At 46.6% G+C, this 18,322-nt stretch overlaps 1 protein-coding gene across 2 annotated transcripts in view; it reads left to right on the top strand.

Annotated features, from left to right (window-relative positions):
* CCDC180 (coiled-coil domain containing 180) overlaps window positions 1-18,322 on the top strand; it is a 592,866-nt gene that overhangs the window by 475,685 nt on the left and 98,859 nt on the right. For both annotated transcript variants that reach the window (XM_085613885.1, XM_085613886.1), the window contains exons 29-30: window positions 821-895; window positions 8,384-8,450. In XM_085613885.1, coding sequence (XP_085470011.1) covers window positions 821-895; window positions 8,384-8,450 — 142 coding nt within the window. The remainder of the gene's footprint in view (window positions 1-820; window positions 896-8,383; window positions 8,451-18,322) is intronic.

The following is an 18,322-nucleotide window of genomic DNA, read 5'->3' on the forward strand; positions in this document are numbered from 1 at the left end:
CATGCATCACTCACGCCAGCACTCATCCGCTAATAAAATGGTGGTGCACATGCCAAGTTAAGTGCAAGCGGTAGGACAGATTTAAGGTGTTTAAGTCATTGGTGCTACAGTTATGATGAAGATGCTTTAAATCGCAAAGACTGATGCCAAGTAGACAAACTCCAGGAGTGCTGGCAAGCCATTAAACACGCCCTTAGCACATTTTTATTAGAATGGTCTGTCTCATGTTGTGCATATTTGAGCTAATGCCTGGACCTAAAGAGACATTTTGCTTGAAATACACAAGAATGTCCCACAAAAAGGAATGCCAGTGACTATGGAGCTTCCACACTCAGGGTGAATGAAGCAGGGCACTGTAGGTAACTACAGATTTTTACATGAGAGGCCAGTGGGCGTCAATTCCTGGGTCCAGCTGGCAGGTTGCACCCTTAAAACTATGTAGACAGCTCTGAGCTTGTGGCCCCTCAAGGAGCCTAGTGGGGATTCTCATCTGGGAAAACCAGAGGGATCTTTGCCCCCACTCTCCCTGGTCTCCAGCAATCAGTCCAGGAATCCGCTGGTGCACATCATAATTGGTAAACGGTGGGCCTCTGGGGATCAGACTTCACAGGGGGAGGAAAATGGTAATAACACTGGGTATGGTTATGATCTACTGAAACTTTAGGGCCTTCTCTCCTACAAAGCCTAACACGTAAGTGACTTTGGGTGATACTGACCATCTCTGCATCGGAGAGGCTGCGTAGGTGCAGAGTAAGGCAGGTGAGGACTGGCTTCACACCATGTGTCAGTTTAACTCATTTAACCTTTTTTTCTTTCTCAGCAGCCGAAAGCATGTCAAGCTGACCCGATTCGACAAGATTTTACAGGTGTTCGGAGAGAAGCCAGAACACTCAGAGTAAGTGTGAAACCCCTAACCCTCATGCAACTCTTGTCATGTGCTGCTCCTCCTCCTGGTGGCGGTGCTATCCTCTCACACCCTAGTCACACTGCCATCGTGCTACCACCCCCTGAGGCTGGTTCTGCTGCCCCTTGCTCATGCTGTCTTTACCACCTCTTCTCCGCTGCCCCCTACTTGATAGTGCTAATGATGCTCAACAGCAGTACTGACGGTGCTACCCCTCACTGGCCAAGACCATAGAACTGTTGGCATGTAGAAACAACTCGGTTTGGAAACAGGGAAAATTAATAATATTATATATAATCATGGTATGGATGTATACTGGCAGAACTGTAGCACCTCAGAACTCTTAAGTGAGGAGGACATAGAGGGGAGCTGCAGCTAACACTGGTGTGCCTTATCGTCTTCTGTAATTCTGATTACTTGTGGATTCGGTGAACCTTGAACAAGTGTGTCTTAAGCTGCTTCTAGAGACGAAGAAGAGCTCGAGCTTGTCAGTCTGTGTCAGATGCTTCTCCAGATCCTGGTTCCATAGCAGAAGGTGGCTTGTCTTTTTACCTTGTCATTGTGCTTGTGTTGCATCGACCATTGACATCTTGGTCTTGTCTGCCAAGTAGGGTTTCATACTAGTGTTCACAAGTTTGGTCTCGCCTACCAGACAGTGAAAGGTGTCTGTTGGCGGAAATACCCATGAGCAGCTCACACTGGGCTTAAAGGCCATCCATTGCTGACCATTTGCTTGCTTTTCATTTGTCAGCTTGTGTGGGGGCTTTCCTTTGTCTTCTTGTTCGTCCCTCCCCTGGAGCATGGACGCATTACTTTTCTCATTCCATTTCTAGATTTTCAAGCACTATTTTCTTTTGGATTAAGCAGTCCATGAGAGTGCATTTGTTCTTCAGTACTTCTCTCCTCCGGGAACACTCCATGTTGCTCTCTGATTCCTGTGTGTTTCTCTTCTGCATGCCTCCATGTTGCGCTCACTCTCATTTACTTCTCCTTGCTGCGCTGCTTTCTCGGCACTGTGCTTCTCCCCCACCCATTTCACGTTGCTCTCTATTGCTCGTGCTTCTTTCCCCACCCTTTGTTGCTTCCGTTCAATCTCCATTTTGCTTCGATCCCTCCTGCCTTCCTTGTTGCTTCACCTGTCCTTGCTTCCCATGTTGCGTCCCACAACCGCTCTCTTTGTGTTGCTTCCCGCTAACCAATCCTTCTGTTATTTTCTCCTTACCTTCGCCCTCTGTGTTGTTACCCCCACTGTCTTCAATGTGATGCCTTCCCCTCCCACATCCTTTCTGATGCTTTTCCCCACTGCGCCCTTTATGATGCTTCTTCCATGCACTCCCTCTGTCTTGTTCGCCTCCACATTTTCTGATCAAACTTGCTAATTACATAAAAAGTGCTCATGTCATTTTGTAGGTTCCCCCAAACGTGGTGAGCACAAAATGATGCAGTCCTCACGTCATGGAGCCATATTTTTTCAATTTGCTTTCATTAGCCATGTTGCGCAACAAGGTTGAATGCATTGCAGTATGGGTAAAAACCATTGGCAAAGCCTATAGGTTCCAAAGGCTAGACTTATTGGCTTTACCAGTACTTGTTTGAAGTTGACGCAGCAGATCTTGAATATGTTGTGGGCTGACTAAGGGAGGCAGTGGTGTTCAAGAAGCTGGGGTTATGAAGTCAAGCTTTCTCAATCTCTCGAGGAGTTGTGCAGCTTCATGGAAGGTGCTCTTCAAAGGTGCCATGTTGGTACCTAGGATTCCCGAGAGAAGCACACTGCCTCTGTCCAGGTAGGATGGGTACAGGGCTTGAATGGCCATTCCAAAGTCGACTTTGGCAAGGTTCATCTTGACTCAGCGAAGAATGGAGAGTTGCCACCAGTCTGTCTTTAGAGACTCCCTGGTAATTTCTGTCTTCAAGCTAAAGCTGCTTTCAATGTGGAATCTGAAAGGCCTGGTGCTGACTAACAGATAGGTGAATCTCATTGCTGTGGGTCATGCTTGTACTTGAGGCTCTCTTCTTGGATTGTCAGTCAGGTTGAACTCTGTTTTCAGGGATGTCAGCTTCCGCTTCAAGGCGTGAATGTTGGAGAAGGATTGCTGCAGACGTTCGATTTCTGTCTCAGATAAGAACTTCTTGAAGATACTCCAAGGGATACATTCTCATCTTGAGGTGCTCATTTGGACAAGCTAATGTCTAGAAGGGAAATGAAAGCCACTTAGCCAACCTATAATACTCCTTCAATTTCCATAAAAATAAAAGGAGGACCTTTTCTCAGGCCTTCATCCTTTTGAAGAGCAGAGAACAAGAGTTATTTATGGCCTTTCAAGAAGGATCACTTCTCAGAGCTTCGACCTTATGATGAACATAAAATGAGAGCTAAATCTCAGCCTTTCATCTCTTGACGAATGGAAAATTGAGCTTCTTCTTATATTTTCACCCTTTCCAAGAAATACAATGAAGTCAATTTCTCTCATTTATATCCTTCTGAGACCGATACAGTTGGAGCTACTGTTTAGCCTTTCCTCCATCGTGCAAAGAATCAAAATGTGAGCTATTTCTTAGCTTTCCTCTCAAATTAGATAAAAGGAGATAAAACAATTGACCTTTCAACACGCTGAGCAAGATAAAAATATGGACTAGATCTCCACCTTTTACTTGTTCGAAGACTGCAAGACAGCCTATTCTCCACCTGGCACGTGCATCACCCTCTCCCAGGGAATAACATTAGGATCTGTCCCTTGGGCCCTTCATACCTCCAGAGGAGACAGCACGAGGAGTCCAACCCGATCTCAATAGGCAAAGTGATTGCAGGGTGGGAATTCCAAATAAGAGTCAAAGTATTGTTATTAGGAGCTGTCCTGTGTGGTCAAAAGGAAGCAAATGTGATAAGACTGGACGCTGTCAATAAAAGGCCATTTCTACTCCAGAGAGAGATGGTCTATCAATGGAACATTTAGTTAGTCACCTTCGAGCACAGGTTTAAGACACAGCCATTCAGCAGGTAGTTGTACAATTGTCATTTTATACCCTGTGTGTACTTTGCAGACACAGTCCTTCTTGCTGAATAGTCCCTGCACACCACCACAAACATTGGGTGAAACAGAAATATGTGCACTGCCCCTTGTCCTCGAGAGAGGGACATGCTTGAGTGAGATGTGTGTTGTCACTGTGTAGGGTCGACAGGTCACTTGGCTAGTTGGGCTTTTTGACCAACATGCTTTGCATTCTGTGCAGATTATTATGTATTTTAGCAACAGAGTCCCAAGGTCAATCAATCAATCAGGGTTTTTTATAGCGCACTACTCACCCATGAGGGTCTCAAGGCGCTGGGGGGCGGGGGTGGGGAGCGTCTCTGGATCAGTCGAAGAGCCAGGTCTTGAGGTCCTTCCTGAACGTGTGCAGGGTTGATGAACGTCTGATGTTCACAGGGAGCTTGCTCCATGTCTTGGCTGTGATGTAGGAGAAAGCTCTCCCGCCAGTTCTGTTTCTGCGGATGCGGGGGACCTCTACCAGGGCGAGGTCGGCGGAGCGGAGGTTCCTCTTGGGTACGTGGAAGGATACTCTCTCGTAGAGGTATTTGGGTCCAATGTTGTTGAGGGATTTGTAAGCGTGGGTGAGGAGTTTGAAGGTGATTCTCTTCTCAACGGGTAGCCAGTGGAGGGCTCGTAGATGTTGGGTCATGTGCTCATGATGCAGCGTCCCGAGGAAGAGTCTGGCTGCGGCGTTCTGGATGGTTTGGAGCTTATGTGGAAGTGTTCTGTTGATTCTGGTGTAGAGGGCGTTGCCATAGTCCAGTCTGCTGGTTATGAGTGCGTGGGTGACGGTCCTTCTGCAGTTGGGGGGGATCCATTTGAAGGTCTTACGGAGGATGCGAAGGCAGTTGAAGCTAGTAGAAGCGACAGCGTTGATCTGGCGGTTCATGGAGAGGGAGGAGTCAAGGATGATGCCGAGGTTCCGAGCGTGGTCTGTAGGGGTGGGTGGGCTCCCGAGGGCAGTGGGCCAACAGGTGTTGTCCCAGGCGGAGGTGCAGGGTCCGAGGATGAGGACCTCGGTCTTCTCTGAGTTGAGCTTCAAGCAGCTATCCTTCACCCAGGCTGCCACGTTCTTAAATCCTTCCTGGAAGCAGAGTCTGGTGTCTTCGGGATTCCTCGTGAGTGAGAGGATGAGCTGGGTGTCGTCGGCGTAGGATACAATGCTGAGCCCATGCTGTCTGATGATGGTGGCGAGGGGGGCCATGTAGATGTTGAAGAGCGTGGGGCTGAGTGATGATCCCTGGGGTACCTCGCAGTTGATTTCCATGGGTTCGGAGAGGAAGGGAGGGAGTCGAATTATCTGGGTTCTGCCGGAGAGGAAGGATTTGATCCAGTCAAGGGCGGCTCCTTGTATCCCCGCGTCGTGAAGTCTGGCTGTGAGCGTGCGATGTGAGACGGTGTCGAAGGCTGCGGAGAGGTCTAGAAGGATGAGGGCCGGGGTGTGTCCCTGGTCTAGTAGCATGCGGATATCGTCAGTGGTGGCGAAGAGGGCGGTCTCCGTGCTGTGGTTGCTGCGGAATACAGACTGGGAGGCATCTAGGATAGAGTTCTCTTCGATGAAGGCGGTCAGCTGGGCGTTTACAAGTCTCTCGGTGACCTTGGCCACGAAGGGAAGGAGAGAGATGGGACGGTAGTTTTTCAGGTCCGTTAGGTCGGCCGTTGGTTTCTTGAGGAGGGGTTTCACCTCCGCCTGTTTCCAGTCATCTGGGCAGATGCCGGATTTGAGGGAGGCGTTGATGGTCTGTCCTAGTTCGGGTGCGATGAAGGCGGCGGCCCTGTGGAAGATGTGCGGTGAGCACGGGTCCGTTGGGACACCTGAGTGAGTTTTCTTCATGGTCGCGGTGATGAGTTCGATGGTGGCGAGATCCCAGGACGGGATGGTCGGCTTGTTGATGGCAGTGGAGGTGGCTAGGGGGGTGGTGTCCGGCGCTGGCTCGCTGAAGTTGTCGTAGAGGATCTTGATCTTCAGATGGAAGAAGGAGCTGAGCTTGTTGCAGAGTTCCTGGGAAGGTGTGACGTCCGTGGCTTCGCAGGTGGGTTTTGCGAACTGCTGTATGACGTTGAACAGTTCCTTGGCGTTGGTCGCGTTGGTCTGGACTTTGTCTCTTATGAAGGTCCGGTTGGTGTCTCTTATGCGCTGGTGGTATTTTTTCAGTGTGCTCTTGTTGTTGTTCCGAGCTTCTGTGGTTTTCTGGTTTCGCCAGGTTTTCTTTAGGCATCTGCAGGAGCGTCTGGATTCTTGAAGTTCTGCGATTAACCAGACGGCCTTCAGCGGGCGTTGTTTGGCGGGGTGGTGGAGGGGTGCGAGCTCGTTGGCGCAGCTGGCGACCCAGCGAAATTCCCTGGCTGCGGAGTTGGTGTCGGTCGTGGCACAGGGTGGGTTTTGGCAGAGGGTGGTGTTGAGGTGTTCCTCTGTGACCTTGCTCCAGTTCCGTTGTGGTGGGCGTGGGGTTGGCTTGGGTGCGGCGGTGGTGTTGAAGGTGAAATGGACGCAGTGGTGGTCCGTCCAGAGGGGCTGCGTGGTGTGGCTGAAACGGATGTTTGTTCCTCCCGTGAAGATGGGGTCGAGGGTGTGACTCGCTCTGTGGGTGGGCGTGTTGACGAGCTTTCAGTCCCAGGTTGGCGAGGTTGTTGAGGAGAGTGGTGGAGTCGGGGTTGTTGCAGTTGTCAAGGTGGAAGTTCAGGTCCCCGAGTAGAATATAGTCCGAGGAGGTGATGGCATGGGGTACGGCGAGCTCGGCGATGGTAGTTGTGGGCTGGGTGTGAGGGCCTGGCAGTCTGTAGGTGAGGGTACCGCGTAGCTTTGTTCTGGGGCTGGTCTGGATCTGGAAGTGGAGGTGTTCTGTTCTGTGTTGGAGTGGGGGTCACTCATGCTGGATGTGGAGAGTCGGAGGGGGGGTCTTGTGTGCGATGGCGAGTCCTCCTCCTGGGCGGTGCGGGCGGTCCTTTCTCTGGATCTTGTAGCTGTCGGGGATGGCCGAGGCGATGTGGGACCGGAGGCGGCGTTGGTCCAGGTTTCCGTGAAGAAGGCGACGTCCGGCGAGAGGGTATCGATCAGGTCCCAGATTTCTATGGCGTGACGTGTAGGCAGTGTACGTTGAGGAGGATTCGTGTCACGGCATCGGCGGTGCGTGCCTCCGGCGGGCCTTCGGCGGTAGCGGGGGCCTTGTTGATGGTGAAGGATCTGTGGCAGGGTCTGCACGAGAACTGTCCGTGGGTGGTGTTAGGCGAGAATCTTGTGCAATCAGCGAGTCTTCCGGGATTGAGTGCATGGAGGGTGGTAGAGTCGTAGTGGGTGAGCCTGGGAGAACCAGGGTTCCTGGCGCTGGTTGCGGTCGGGTCGTGGACGGGCGCAGACGGGCTTGCCTTAGGCGCCCCTTCGGCGCACCAATGGCGTGACCACGCAGCGGTCACCATTAAGTAGGGGAGGGGGCAGGACCAGCGGTAGGGAGGCGGGAGCGGGGACTGAGTAAGGGTGGGAGGGGCCGCAGGGGCAGCAGCGGCGGAGGAACGGGCCCAATACACTGCAAGGGAAAAACTGAGGACTCTGAATCCGGCGGAAAGGAGATGAGGATACAGTAGCAGTAATGTGGACGGTTTGCTTCTAAAATGAGAAAATAGAAGTCCCTGATGTGCAGCAAGTCTTTTCCCTGTGCACTAAGGATATGTTTTGTTGCCCTGGTTCACTGAATTCTCATAAACAAATGATCATTTGATGGCCCGTCCAGAAGAGAGCGGGGTTTGTGTTGTTTGACCATCACTGGCCCTTTGGTGGTTCGGCTGCTGCCTCAAGGATTCCAATGGAGAAGCCGGCTGAGGCTCCACCCTCGGAAACTTACCAACTCCCCCACCTCTAAATGAGCAGAGGGTTTGGTTTGGTGTAGTGGGGCATCAGCTGGTTTATGCCTGGTGTCCTGCATCTACCAAATGAAACGTGTCTAGATCTTTTCATGTTTAGATATTGTGGGGGTAGGGTAATGTGTCCCCTTTCTTTTAATAACATTGGGCATTTTCATAACTCACACTCAAGTTAAACTGTCTCTTGGTACTTAAATAATAGGTTTTATTATCACCAAACTCGGCGGCCCTCTACCTCAGAAAAATGAAGGCTGAACCACCCAAATCAACATTTAGACGTATGGCCTGATCTCTGCTGCAGGCGCTTCTCCCATCTCTTCTTCTCCATGATTCCTTTTGTCACTCCAAGTGAAGAGTTCTAAGCCACTATTACCGCTCTGGAGAACCTCCTTTGCTGAGAAATATGTCACACCAATCACAAAGTTTTGTTTTCTGTGAGTAAGTGTGTCTTACAACTGGAAATTCATGAGTAAGTCACACTTAAGTCTGGTGTAAAACACAACCACTCACTGAAAAAGAGCTTTTAATTTGGCTGATGAAGCATTAATGGGCTCTACTAAAATGACAACTGTGTTCTTCTTTTCTCCACCAGTGACCTCAAGGGGAAACTCAACGCCTTGCTGTGGGAGTGCAACAACACCATGCTGGCGTTGGCTGAGGTGAGACACACAGGCTTGTCTGACATTTGTTGGTGCTAAGCCTAGAGATTGGCTGTAGTGGGAGACTTTGTCAATGCCAACAGGTTTCATAGAAGCTTCGAGTCCATGACTGCAGAAAATGACCCCCTCCAACCCTCTTTGTGCATACAATATGACCCCTTGTGCATTTGAGGGCACTCTTTGCCCGTACCATACACTTCATATTTACATTAGCACCCTTTATGCATTTAGTTGAACCCTTCATGCACACATCAGTGTCTCTTGCTTTCATCTGCACAGGAGAGTGACACCCGACATCCTCTAAAAAAACAATGGCTCTCCCATTTCTAATAGAAGCAAACTTGAACTCAACACTGCTTTTTCCAGAAAATTGTTGTAGCTGAACTTTAGAAGTATTGGAGGCCAACACAAGCTTATCCAAAGTGCAAACAGGCTTCTGTCCAAATCACAGCACAGAAAGCTCCGTAATAAACTTTTAAGAAAGAACCAGGTGGGTTACAAATAAGGGCGCAGACTGCAAGGTGGTAATGTTCGACCTGTCCGCAGCTTTCGATTCCATGGATCACTGTAATCTATTCAGTAGGTGATCCAGAGAAGCACAGGTGGACCATACACCATGTAATGGTTCAGATTCTTTATTCTTCATCACTCACTCCATTCGCGCCCCAGGAACTCGAACCATCTTGTGAAGGCCTGGGTGTGAAATTCCGCTTGGCTCGTGGAGTGTGTGGAGTTTTTCCTACGCCGGGCTCCTCGTAGTGTGCAGAGTTCTGAAAAACTCCATAGTGCCGAGTGGAGCAGAGAAAATTTTACTCCAGACCACCATCCGGTGAGATTTATCAACGTGGGTGGTCGCAGAAGGTCGATATCGCTCACGTTGAGACACTTCCATTCGCGTTGAGGAAGCTGACGCTCGAGTAGAACATCGACTCGAGCAGCAGAAAGAAGCAGCGCCCTCCTGTGCTGCCCATGGTGCCGTTCGCTCTGATTTTACAGCACGGAACAAACACCTGGCACTAAATAGCAGGGTGAACAGTGCGACGCAATGCACTCCGCCGCTTGCGGAACTCTGTGTAGTGCAGTGGAGTTTTTTGGTCACTTCCCAGACATGTAGAACTCCGCGAACTACGCCCAGGCCTAATCTTGTGGTGCCCACTGGAGCACCATAGGATGGTATTAAATAATGTTTATATTGTGTCACTGTTCAACATTTGTAATAACACCGCAGTAGGAGAATGATCCTGTGCTGACAACATGCCCAACTCAGTTAGAAATCAATCAGTCATATATTAGCATTGCCCTCATACATGCATTCTGACCCCTAGTGCATTAAATACCCTCTTATTCGTGCTGCTTCATACCTGGTGCATCCTTTCTGCTTAAAGCAGCATACCTAGTGCATACCATAGCATCCTTTCTGCATAAAGCAGGGGACAGTATGCAGGACCAACCGCACAGCCAGCAGCACCTCTCATACATCCCATGATACCCCTTGCGCACATGGTAACGCGCATGTTACATACAGCAGCATCTCTCATACACGCCAGTGCACCCCTCGGACCAACAGTAACATCAGTGTGCTGTGTCATAGTGCACTGCATGTGTTCCTGTGCTTGGCTGGGATGCTTTTGTACCAGAAACATGAAACCCTGAAATCCAAACTTTGCAACTGTGCCCAAAATGAATGAATAAACAGGGTTGTTGACAGTTTGAGAAAAGGAGAGAATGACTCTAATTGTATAACATGAAAGTAAATTGAGGGCAGGTGGACACACTATTTAGAGACCATTAGCAACTCCTAAACCCAGCAAACTAGGCCCCGCATAGCTTTGAATGTAGTGCCGCCTTCACAGTGGCACCGGGCATGATTTAGTATGGGTTAATACAGAAAGCTGATCCTCTGTGAAGCTCACAGTGTGCACTGTCCTATTATGATGCCATCATATTTACGTTTGTGATCTGCCCAGAGTGGCATGAACCAGGCACCAGGCACAGGCTTCTTTCGATATGTTCACATCTGAGCATCTTCCTTGCCTCTGGCTCCATGTCTAACCTCACCCCGATCCTGTATTCACCCAGTCTCTGGTCTTAAACTCCACTTCCTTCACTACCTGTTTACTTGAAATTTAAAAGATATTACAGTTAGTATCTATGCTACATGTCTTCGCACCTCACTCTGCATCTGTTCCAGGAACAACCTTTTTTACTTGTCTTGCCCAGCTGTAGAAGCTTGAAGGTTGGCGGTACCAAAAAGTAAGGTACTTATATTTGTAGTTCTCCATCAAAGCTATCGTCATCGTTGTCAAATCTTTTAAAATAATCCCCTTGGTTTCGGATGATCCAGGAAAAGATGTTATATTTAAAAATAAAATATAAATTTGCTTGACGTTTTATTGTTAAATACATTCCAACAGGTAGAGTCCCTATAGCCATTCTGTGACCCTGCCCCTTCAAGACTGTGGGCGGCACTGGAAGCTTCCATTAGGGAAGGGGGGGGGGGGTTCCCACTACTGTAAGGGACCGCTAACAAAGTTTCTCTTTTTAATTTGAAGTAGTCTGTAAGCTTTGTATTTTTCAAACTTTGATCATTTTAAGTCAAAATTATTCTAGGTTGCCTTTTGGCAGTCTGCAGTTTTGTGCAGGCTAATCCTGATTCTGGAACAAGCTGGAAGCTATGTTCGAGGATACAAGTTCAGTTTGAATTGACGATTCCTTTTTTCCTCGTGTCGTTTTGTAATGCTGCAGCCGGGGCATGCATGTGATGATGAATGATGCTCATGACCTTTGCATGTGGGGCTTGGGTCATGGTCATAGTAGTCGAAACTGCTGTGTTATCTGGGCGTAACTTCAAAGGATTGTCGCTTTAGGGGGACAAAAGTCATGGCTCACAGGGAGAGCAAGCTGGCTCCCTCCAAACAAGGCAGCGGGATTCCCATGGGAGACCGTTGTTGGGAGCTGTCATTGTAGAAGCACAGAAACAAGATGCCCGGGTCCTTTGGGAGTGCCCGTCTGCAGCCCTCACGATGGTGAGGCAGAACCTGTTCTTGGGCCATTGGAGAAGCATCTTTAGGAGCGAGTGCCAAACTTGGCATCTATAATGATTTTTTAAATTAAAATCTGAGACACGACCAAAGAGAGCCGTTTCCCACTGTGGTCCCAATGTTCCCTATCCATTGAGACGATCCGTGTCGGTGGCGCAGCTCCCTTCGGAGAGTGTGGTGCTGCCGCAAGGGATCAGAGTTTATACTGCTATCCTGATGTTTCCTGAGCCTTTGAGAATGTAGCAAGGATCAGTGTTGGGGCCATGCAGCGGGGCTTTTGTTGATACACTACATCTACTTGGCCTGTGTTGTGGTAGATGTGATGCCTTTGACTATGGTGCTAACTTCAGTGCCCATACAAAGTTTGGTGCCAAAAGTTACTAGGCCTGCTGTTTGAGTTGAGTACTCTCCTCCCTCAGGGGATGGTCGTGGCATTGATCCCTGGGATGCACAACATTTTGGTGTCTTATTGCAGGTATGGGGAGCAGGTGAGAGGGCACAGAGGATGCAGAGGAAGTGAATGTGACTTTACACCACATAGTGTAGTTTACAAGGTAACCCTGGCTGCTACATCTAAGGGCTACACTTCTGACGCTGTTCTATTGAGAACATCTCCTACTTTGGGTTTGAAAACACCTACAAAGAAGACAGCGTTCGTCCTCTGCCAGGTTACGGAAGTCTTACACAAGCGGCTAAGGAATGAAAACATCTTTTCTCCCTTGTGTTGAAAAACACAGATCATGGCAGATATTCGGTAGAATCTTTGATTCCTCTGATTTTGAGGACAATGCTTGGGACCTACAGGCTTGAGGTAGGTGGATTATTTTAACGGACAAACCATCCGGTAGCTGACTGATGATGTCTGAAGCTGACTGTAGAGAAAGACCTACCACAGACCCTGCTCTTCCACCAGATAGAAGGTCCGAGATAGCGGGCCAAGTGACCAAAAGGGGTATTGTGCCCAGGTTTCTCACTTTGAGATCATGAAAGCTCTCTACAGTTAAGCAAGTTATCAGGAACGCAGGAGGTCAATTTCCCGATGGCCTTGTAGAAGGCAGAGCCTTCAAAACAAGTGGCACGGCCTGGCATGAGGTCTGCACATTCACATTCAGTGGGTTTTCAACAAAGTTAGGAAAGAGATGCCAGTCACGGCTTGGATTGTTAGGTTATTTCCCGCTAGGATATTGTATATTCTATCAGTTGTCGATGAGTTCCTTTGTGGCGCTGTGGACCACACTTTGAAATACCTATCAGGCTGCATTTTGTCTCGTTACTTAGACATGTAGGCAGCAGTTTGTGTAGTTGCACTGCAACGTAGTGTTGCGGACTGTTTTTGTGATATTATAGACAGTCTAAAATTCAGAAAATATTTCCTATTATAGACTTGTGGAGGGTATCCCACAATTCATGAAGGTAAATGGTGCTGCATTTAAATCAAATACACTTTCTTTTTTAAGTTTGAAAATAGTCAGTGTTCCGCTGGACCACTGCCTACTCCCCAACAAAGGTGTTTTAAACAGTGACAAAGGAGATAGGCTACCACTTTAACTTGGGAATTGGTAACTTTTAATTGTTTTAGTTTTGGTTTTTGGTGTCCGGAATTTGGTTACAAAGCACTGATACATCTGGTACCAATGCTGTATTTGGAAGGGACTTCTACGTCATGCCCCTTCCAAATATCAGATGGGTATGGGATCGCAATCCCATTTTAGGAATCAGTAAACTTTTACATCTTCCTAAAATGAGATTAACACATTTAAGAAAAACAAATTTGGGGTGGCAAAATCCTAATCAGAGAATTTGCGATCTTTAAAAATATTTTGTACATCTGGGCCATATTCCTTTCTGAGCTACAACTAAGAGCAAAGCCATATGGCCAGACTGGAATTTGGAAACGCACCTTCCTGGATTGGTGGGGCTACCTGTACTAGTTAGAATAACAGATATATGTAGCAAGCCTTAAAAAAACATTAATCAAAATGTTATTTTCCTGCCTGTTTGTTGGAGCATCAAAGCTTAGGATCCTGTGCGGTTGTCATTGCATTGAGCAGAAAATGGTGCTGTTAGCATTCAGGCAGTTGTTTCAATGGATGGGTGATCATTCTGGGCTCATAGCCTACCAGTGGTCTTGCAAAAATGCTGGTGTTGACATGAAGGCAATAAGTAATTGGGCATTCAGTCTTGCATCATCCGTTAGGCTCCTGCAGAAGGGAGTAGCAGAAATGAGATTCCTAACTTTGCCCCATTTTACCTCAGTTTTATGCAGGGGTACCATAGTCTGTGGTTCATATTGAAGAAGTAATACTTGTTTGTACCAATACTTTCTACATGGATTGTTAAGTCATCTCAATCAATCAATCAATCAGGATTTTTAAAGCGCACTAGTCACCCGATAGGGCTTCCAGGTGCTTGCAGGCCCTGGAGCTGTATTCTGACAGCCAGGTCTTGAGGACCATTCGGAATTCCAGAATTGAGGTGATGGTCCGGAGGTGCGTGGGGAGTCTGTTCCAGGTCTTTGCTGCGATGTGAGAGAAGTAGCGTCCTCCACTTCTGCTTCGATAGATGCGGGGAAGTATGTGCAAGTGAAAGGGAGGTGGAGCATAGAGTCCACAATGATTGGTGGAAGTTCAGGCGGTGGTTAATGTAGGCTGGTCCTTGGTTGTGTAGAGCCTTGTGTGCATGGATCAGCAGCTTAAATTGGCATCTTTTCTGTACGGGGAGCCAGTGGAGTTGCCTGAGGTGGGGTGTGATGTGGGTTTGTCGGGGACTACAGATGATGAGTTTGGCTGTGGCGTTATGTATAGTCTGAAGTCTGTGTAGAAGGTATATGGTGATTCCTTTGTAGAGGGCATTGTCGTAGTCCAGTCGGCTAAAGATGACGGCTTGTGTCACAGTGCATCTCGTGTGTAGGGGTAGCCACTTGAAGACCTTACGTAGCATGCATAGAGTGGAGAAGCAGGTGGGGGAGATGGCATTGATCTATGATTTCATGACAAGCTTGTTGTCAATGAGGATTCCGAGGTTTCTGGTGTGGTTGGTGGGAGTGGGTGTGGATCCTAGGTCTGATGGCCACTAGGAGTCGTTCCATGTGTTACTGCTGTTGCCAATGATCAATACTTGAGTCTTGTCTGTGTTCAGCTGCAGGCAGTAGTACTTCATCCAGTTGGCGACGTTTGTCATGCATCTGTTGAAGTTGGCTCTGGTGGTGGGGTTGTCAGTGAGTTAGAGGATGAGTTAGGTGTCGTCTGTGTAGGAAATTATGTTGAGACTGTGGGATCTGACGAAGTTGGCCATCGAGGTCATATATGCGTTGAAGAGCGTGTGGCTGAGGGATGAGTCCTAGGGGACACCGCAGGGGATTTCCTTAGGTTCAGAGGTAAAAGGTGGGAGGTGCATCCTCTGGTTTCTTCCGGTGAGGTTGGAGGTGAACCATCTGAGCACGTCCCCTTGGATGCTGAATTGGTGAAGCCTTTTGATCAGTGTGTGGTGGGATACAGTGCCAGAGGCTACTGAGAGGTCGATGAGGACCAAAGTTGCTGTTTCTCCTTGGTCGAGGAGGGTTCAGACGCCGTTGGTGGCTATGATCTGAAAACGGAATCTAAATTAACGGGTTGAAAAAGATGTCTTGGCTGTCTTCAGAATCCCAGAAATAAATGTATTCTCTATGGTAAAAACTCTCAAATGCCAATTTTCTATGCAAAAGTTTCCAAACAGCAACGTTTCGTGGCGCTCGATATGCGATATCCGCAATGTTCTTCCTCTTCCACTCATTTACAAAGGGATCTCTATGTTTAGGACATCTTGAGGGCACAGTATAGTCATAGCTCTGATGGGTCACAAGAATCTGGCGCACTAGCCTCCTTCAAGGCCACAACGGCCTGCTGCACCTGCTTCCTTCACTGTCAGGAAGATAGCTACTCAAGCCTCATTTAAGGCGGCAATGATCTGATACCCCACCCTCCTTCGTGGTGTGGAAGGTTTGATACTCCTACCTCCTCGCAACCAGGAAAATTGTGGCCCTCTCACCTTCAAATGTACTAAAATCTGATCACAGGTCTCCTTCACAGTTAAAGCCATTTGGGCCACTAATCAACTAACTGCAACGATGAGGGTTACAACTCCGTGTGCACCAGAGAGTATATTCTGTGTAATTTTTGATAAAAACTTTCTATTGATCGTCTCTCACTCTACTTCCAGCAGCCCACCGTTAAAGCCACTCAAATACAAAAGATATATCATATTAACAAAGGAAGGAGCGAAATAATAGTACGTAATTAAACAATTAAATATTGTAATCCAAAAGATGCAGTCCAAAAAGTATCTTCCAATTGAATTCTTTATTTTTGTCCTCTTTCCTTTTCAGAATTTTCATATATAATGTTCCAACAAATTATTGCGTTGATTTATACATATTCAATTAATTGGAATCATTGCGTAGATTTATACATATCCAATCCGTTGGAAAAAATATAATAGTACTAAGTACACACAGCCAACGCATTTCGTCCTATTTAGGACATCATCAGGGCTGTAAAAAATAAAAGAAAAACATAATATCACTATACAGTACTTTGTAAGTATTCATAACATAGAGTCACACAAGGAAGGAAATATCCATTATTCATAATCCTGCCTATTTAACAATCTTGAACATAACCCAATTTAAACTAAACCATTCTTAATTCCCCAGTGTAAATATAGTACTTCACACTTATATCCCCACATATATATTCATCGTTCTAATGTTGATCAAATTATCCAAATTTATTTGCACAGTTTTTATTAACCGATCTTGATTCCCTCAGTCTCTCTTAATTGGACAAAATATCTTAAATATTCTATTTCACCAAGTTATTCTTGCTTATAATTTTACATTCATATAAAAAATATAACATACCTCCTAAATATTACTGTCGTCACTATGTATATTCTGACTCGTATTTATATGTATCAATGGAGGATAAATATTCATTGAATATGAGTCTTCTCCAACATCGAATCACCTCTGCTTCGAAAAAATAATGTTTTCTACAAGTGAAAACATAAAGCCTAATTATTTCCACACCTATGTTGTACAACCAATAGGTAAACGAAATACACCTTAAAAAGTGCAGCTCCTTTAATGCTATTTCTCACCTAATCTAAGGTCCGGTCGCTTCACTTTTATACTCTCTTTTCCAAACAAATCATCCCAATAAAGGTTAATCTTTCTGTAGTCATCCGTATATTCGACTTCTAAAATATTTCGTCCCAGTATATCCTCCAAAGTGTAGTCAGTTCATCTAAAAATATAGCCAGTGAGGATATCATTATTAACGCTTCTTCAATGTATCCGATGAAAAAGCAAAGCGCCCCCTTCAAAGAACATACCTTTCTTGAACGATGTTTCCGTTGCCTCCACAGCCGGTCTGATAATCCTGCTCTGTGACTAGTATCCCGCCAAAACCCTATTTAAAAGTATCAGGTACCAATCACCATTTCCGATTTCAAGCTATACTATTAACATTTTCGCTGGACGGTCTCCCATCTGGTCCGCCTGTTATTCCACCAATCAAATTCCCCTATTTCCGTACTCGCTGTACCTGAAAACCGGAAGTGATGAGATCTAAACAACCTATCCAATGCGTCGGGGCTTTTCAAATACCTCCCCCATCCCGGAAATAATACATAATCCAATCAGAATACTGCACCCGCTAGCCCAGATTATTCGGCCAGTGTCGCGCTGTTATAACTTACTTTTTCATTTCCTGTGTGTTCGAAGTAACCAATCTGGTCCGCCTGTTATTCCACCAATCAAATTCCCCTATTTCCGTACACGCTGTACCTGAGAGTCAGAAGTGATGAGATCTAAACAACCTATCCAGTGCGTCGGGGATTTTCAAATACCTCTCCCATCCCGGAAATAATACATAATCCAATCAGAATACTGCGCCAGCTAGCCCAGAATATTTGGCCCATGTCACGCTGGTATAACCTACTTGTTCATTTCCTGTGTGTTCGAAGTAACCAATCCTAGGTGTCGGGGATTTTCAAGCAACTCCCCAATCCCGGAAATAATACACAATCCAATTGAAATACTTCACCAACTGCCCCTGCTATATTAGACCAATAGTGCGCTAATGGACCAGATCCTGATAAATTCAAGCAATTACATATCACTATGGTGAAAATACAACCAATCGAAATCAAGAAAATTACGAATAAGTTTCTCAAGTCCTCGATGCTATATTATAATGAACAATTCCATCCTGTACAGTTCAAATCAACACTGAAAACTCTTTGAATGGCATTGTAATTCTACCATCTCTACCATCACTACTTATTTTGCCAATCTAAGGTCTTGATAAAATGTACTCAATAATAGTAATCTGAAACGCTGCTGTTGAGGATAATTCAATTCACTTCATTCCAAAAAATAATGGAGCTCGGAATCACTGTTCAGTCCAAGTTCCACCGTTCTGCATCGACTAATCCATCGTGCTTCCTCTTGCCTGATCTTAAGTTCCCAATTCCCTCCGCTACATCCTGGTACAATTTTTTGTATCCCATGAAACCTCATATGTTTTTCTCTTGGATGATTCTGTCTAATATGTTGATAAAGTGGTGATCTAATATCCTCATTTACTATAGAACGTTTGTGTTCTTGAATCCGCAACTTCAAACTCCTTTTAGTACTACCTATATATATTTTCTCACATGCACAAATGATAACATAAATGACACCCATACTGTTATAATTTATAAATTCCTTAATAGAATATCTCCTCTCGGTATTGTAAACAAATTCCTTAATTTTGTTAATACCTAGACAACAAATGTTACATGAGCCAC

The sequence above is a fragment of the Triturus cristatus genome, chromosome 1_2 (assembly GCF_964204655.1).
Source record: "Triturus cristatus chromosome 1_2, aTriCri1.1, whole genome shotgun sequence".
Lineage (NCBI taxonomy): Eukaryota > Metazoa > Chordata > Amphibia > Caudata > Salamandridae > Triturus > Triturus cristatus.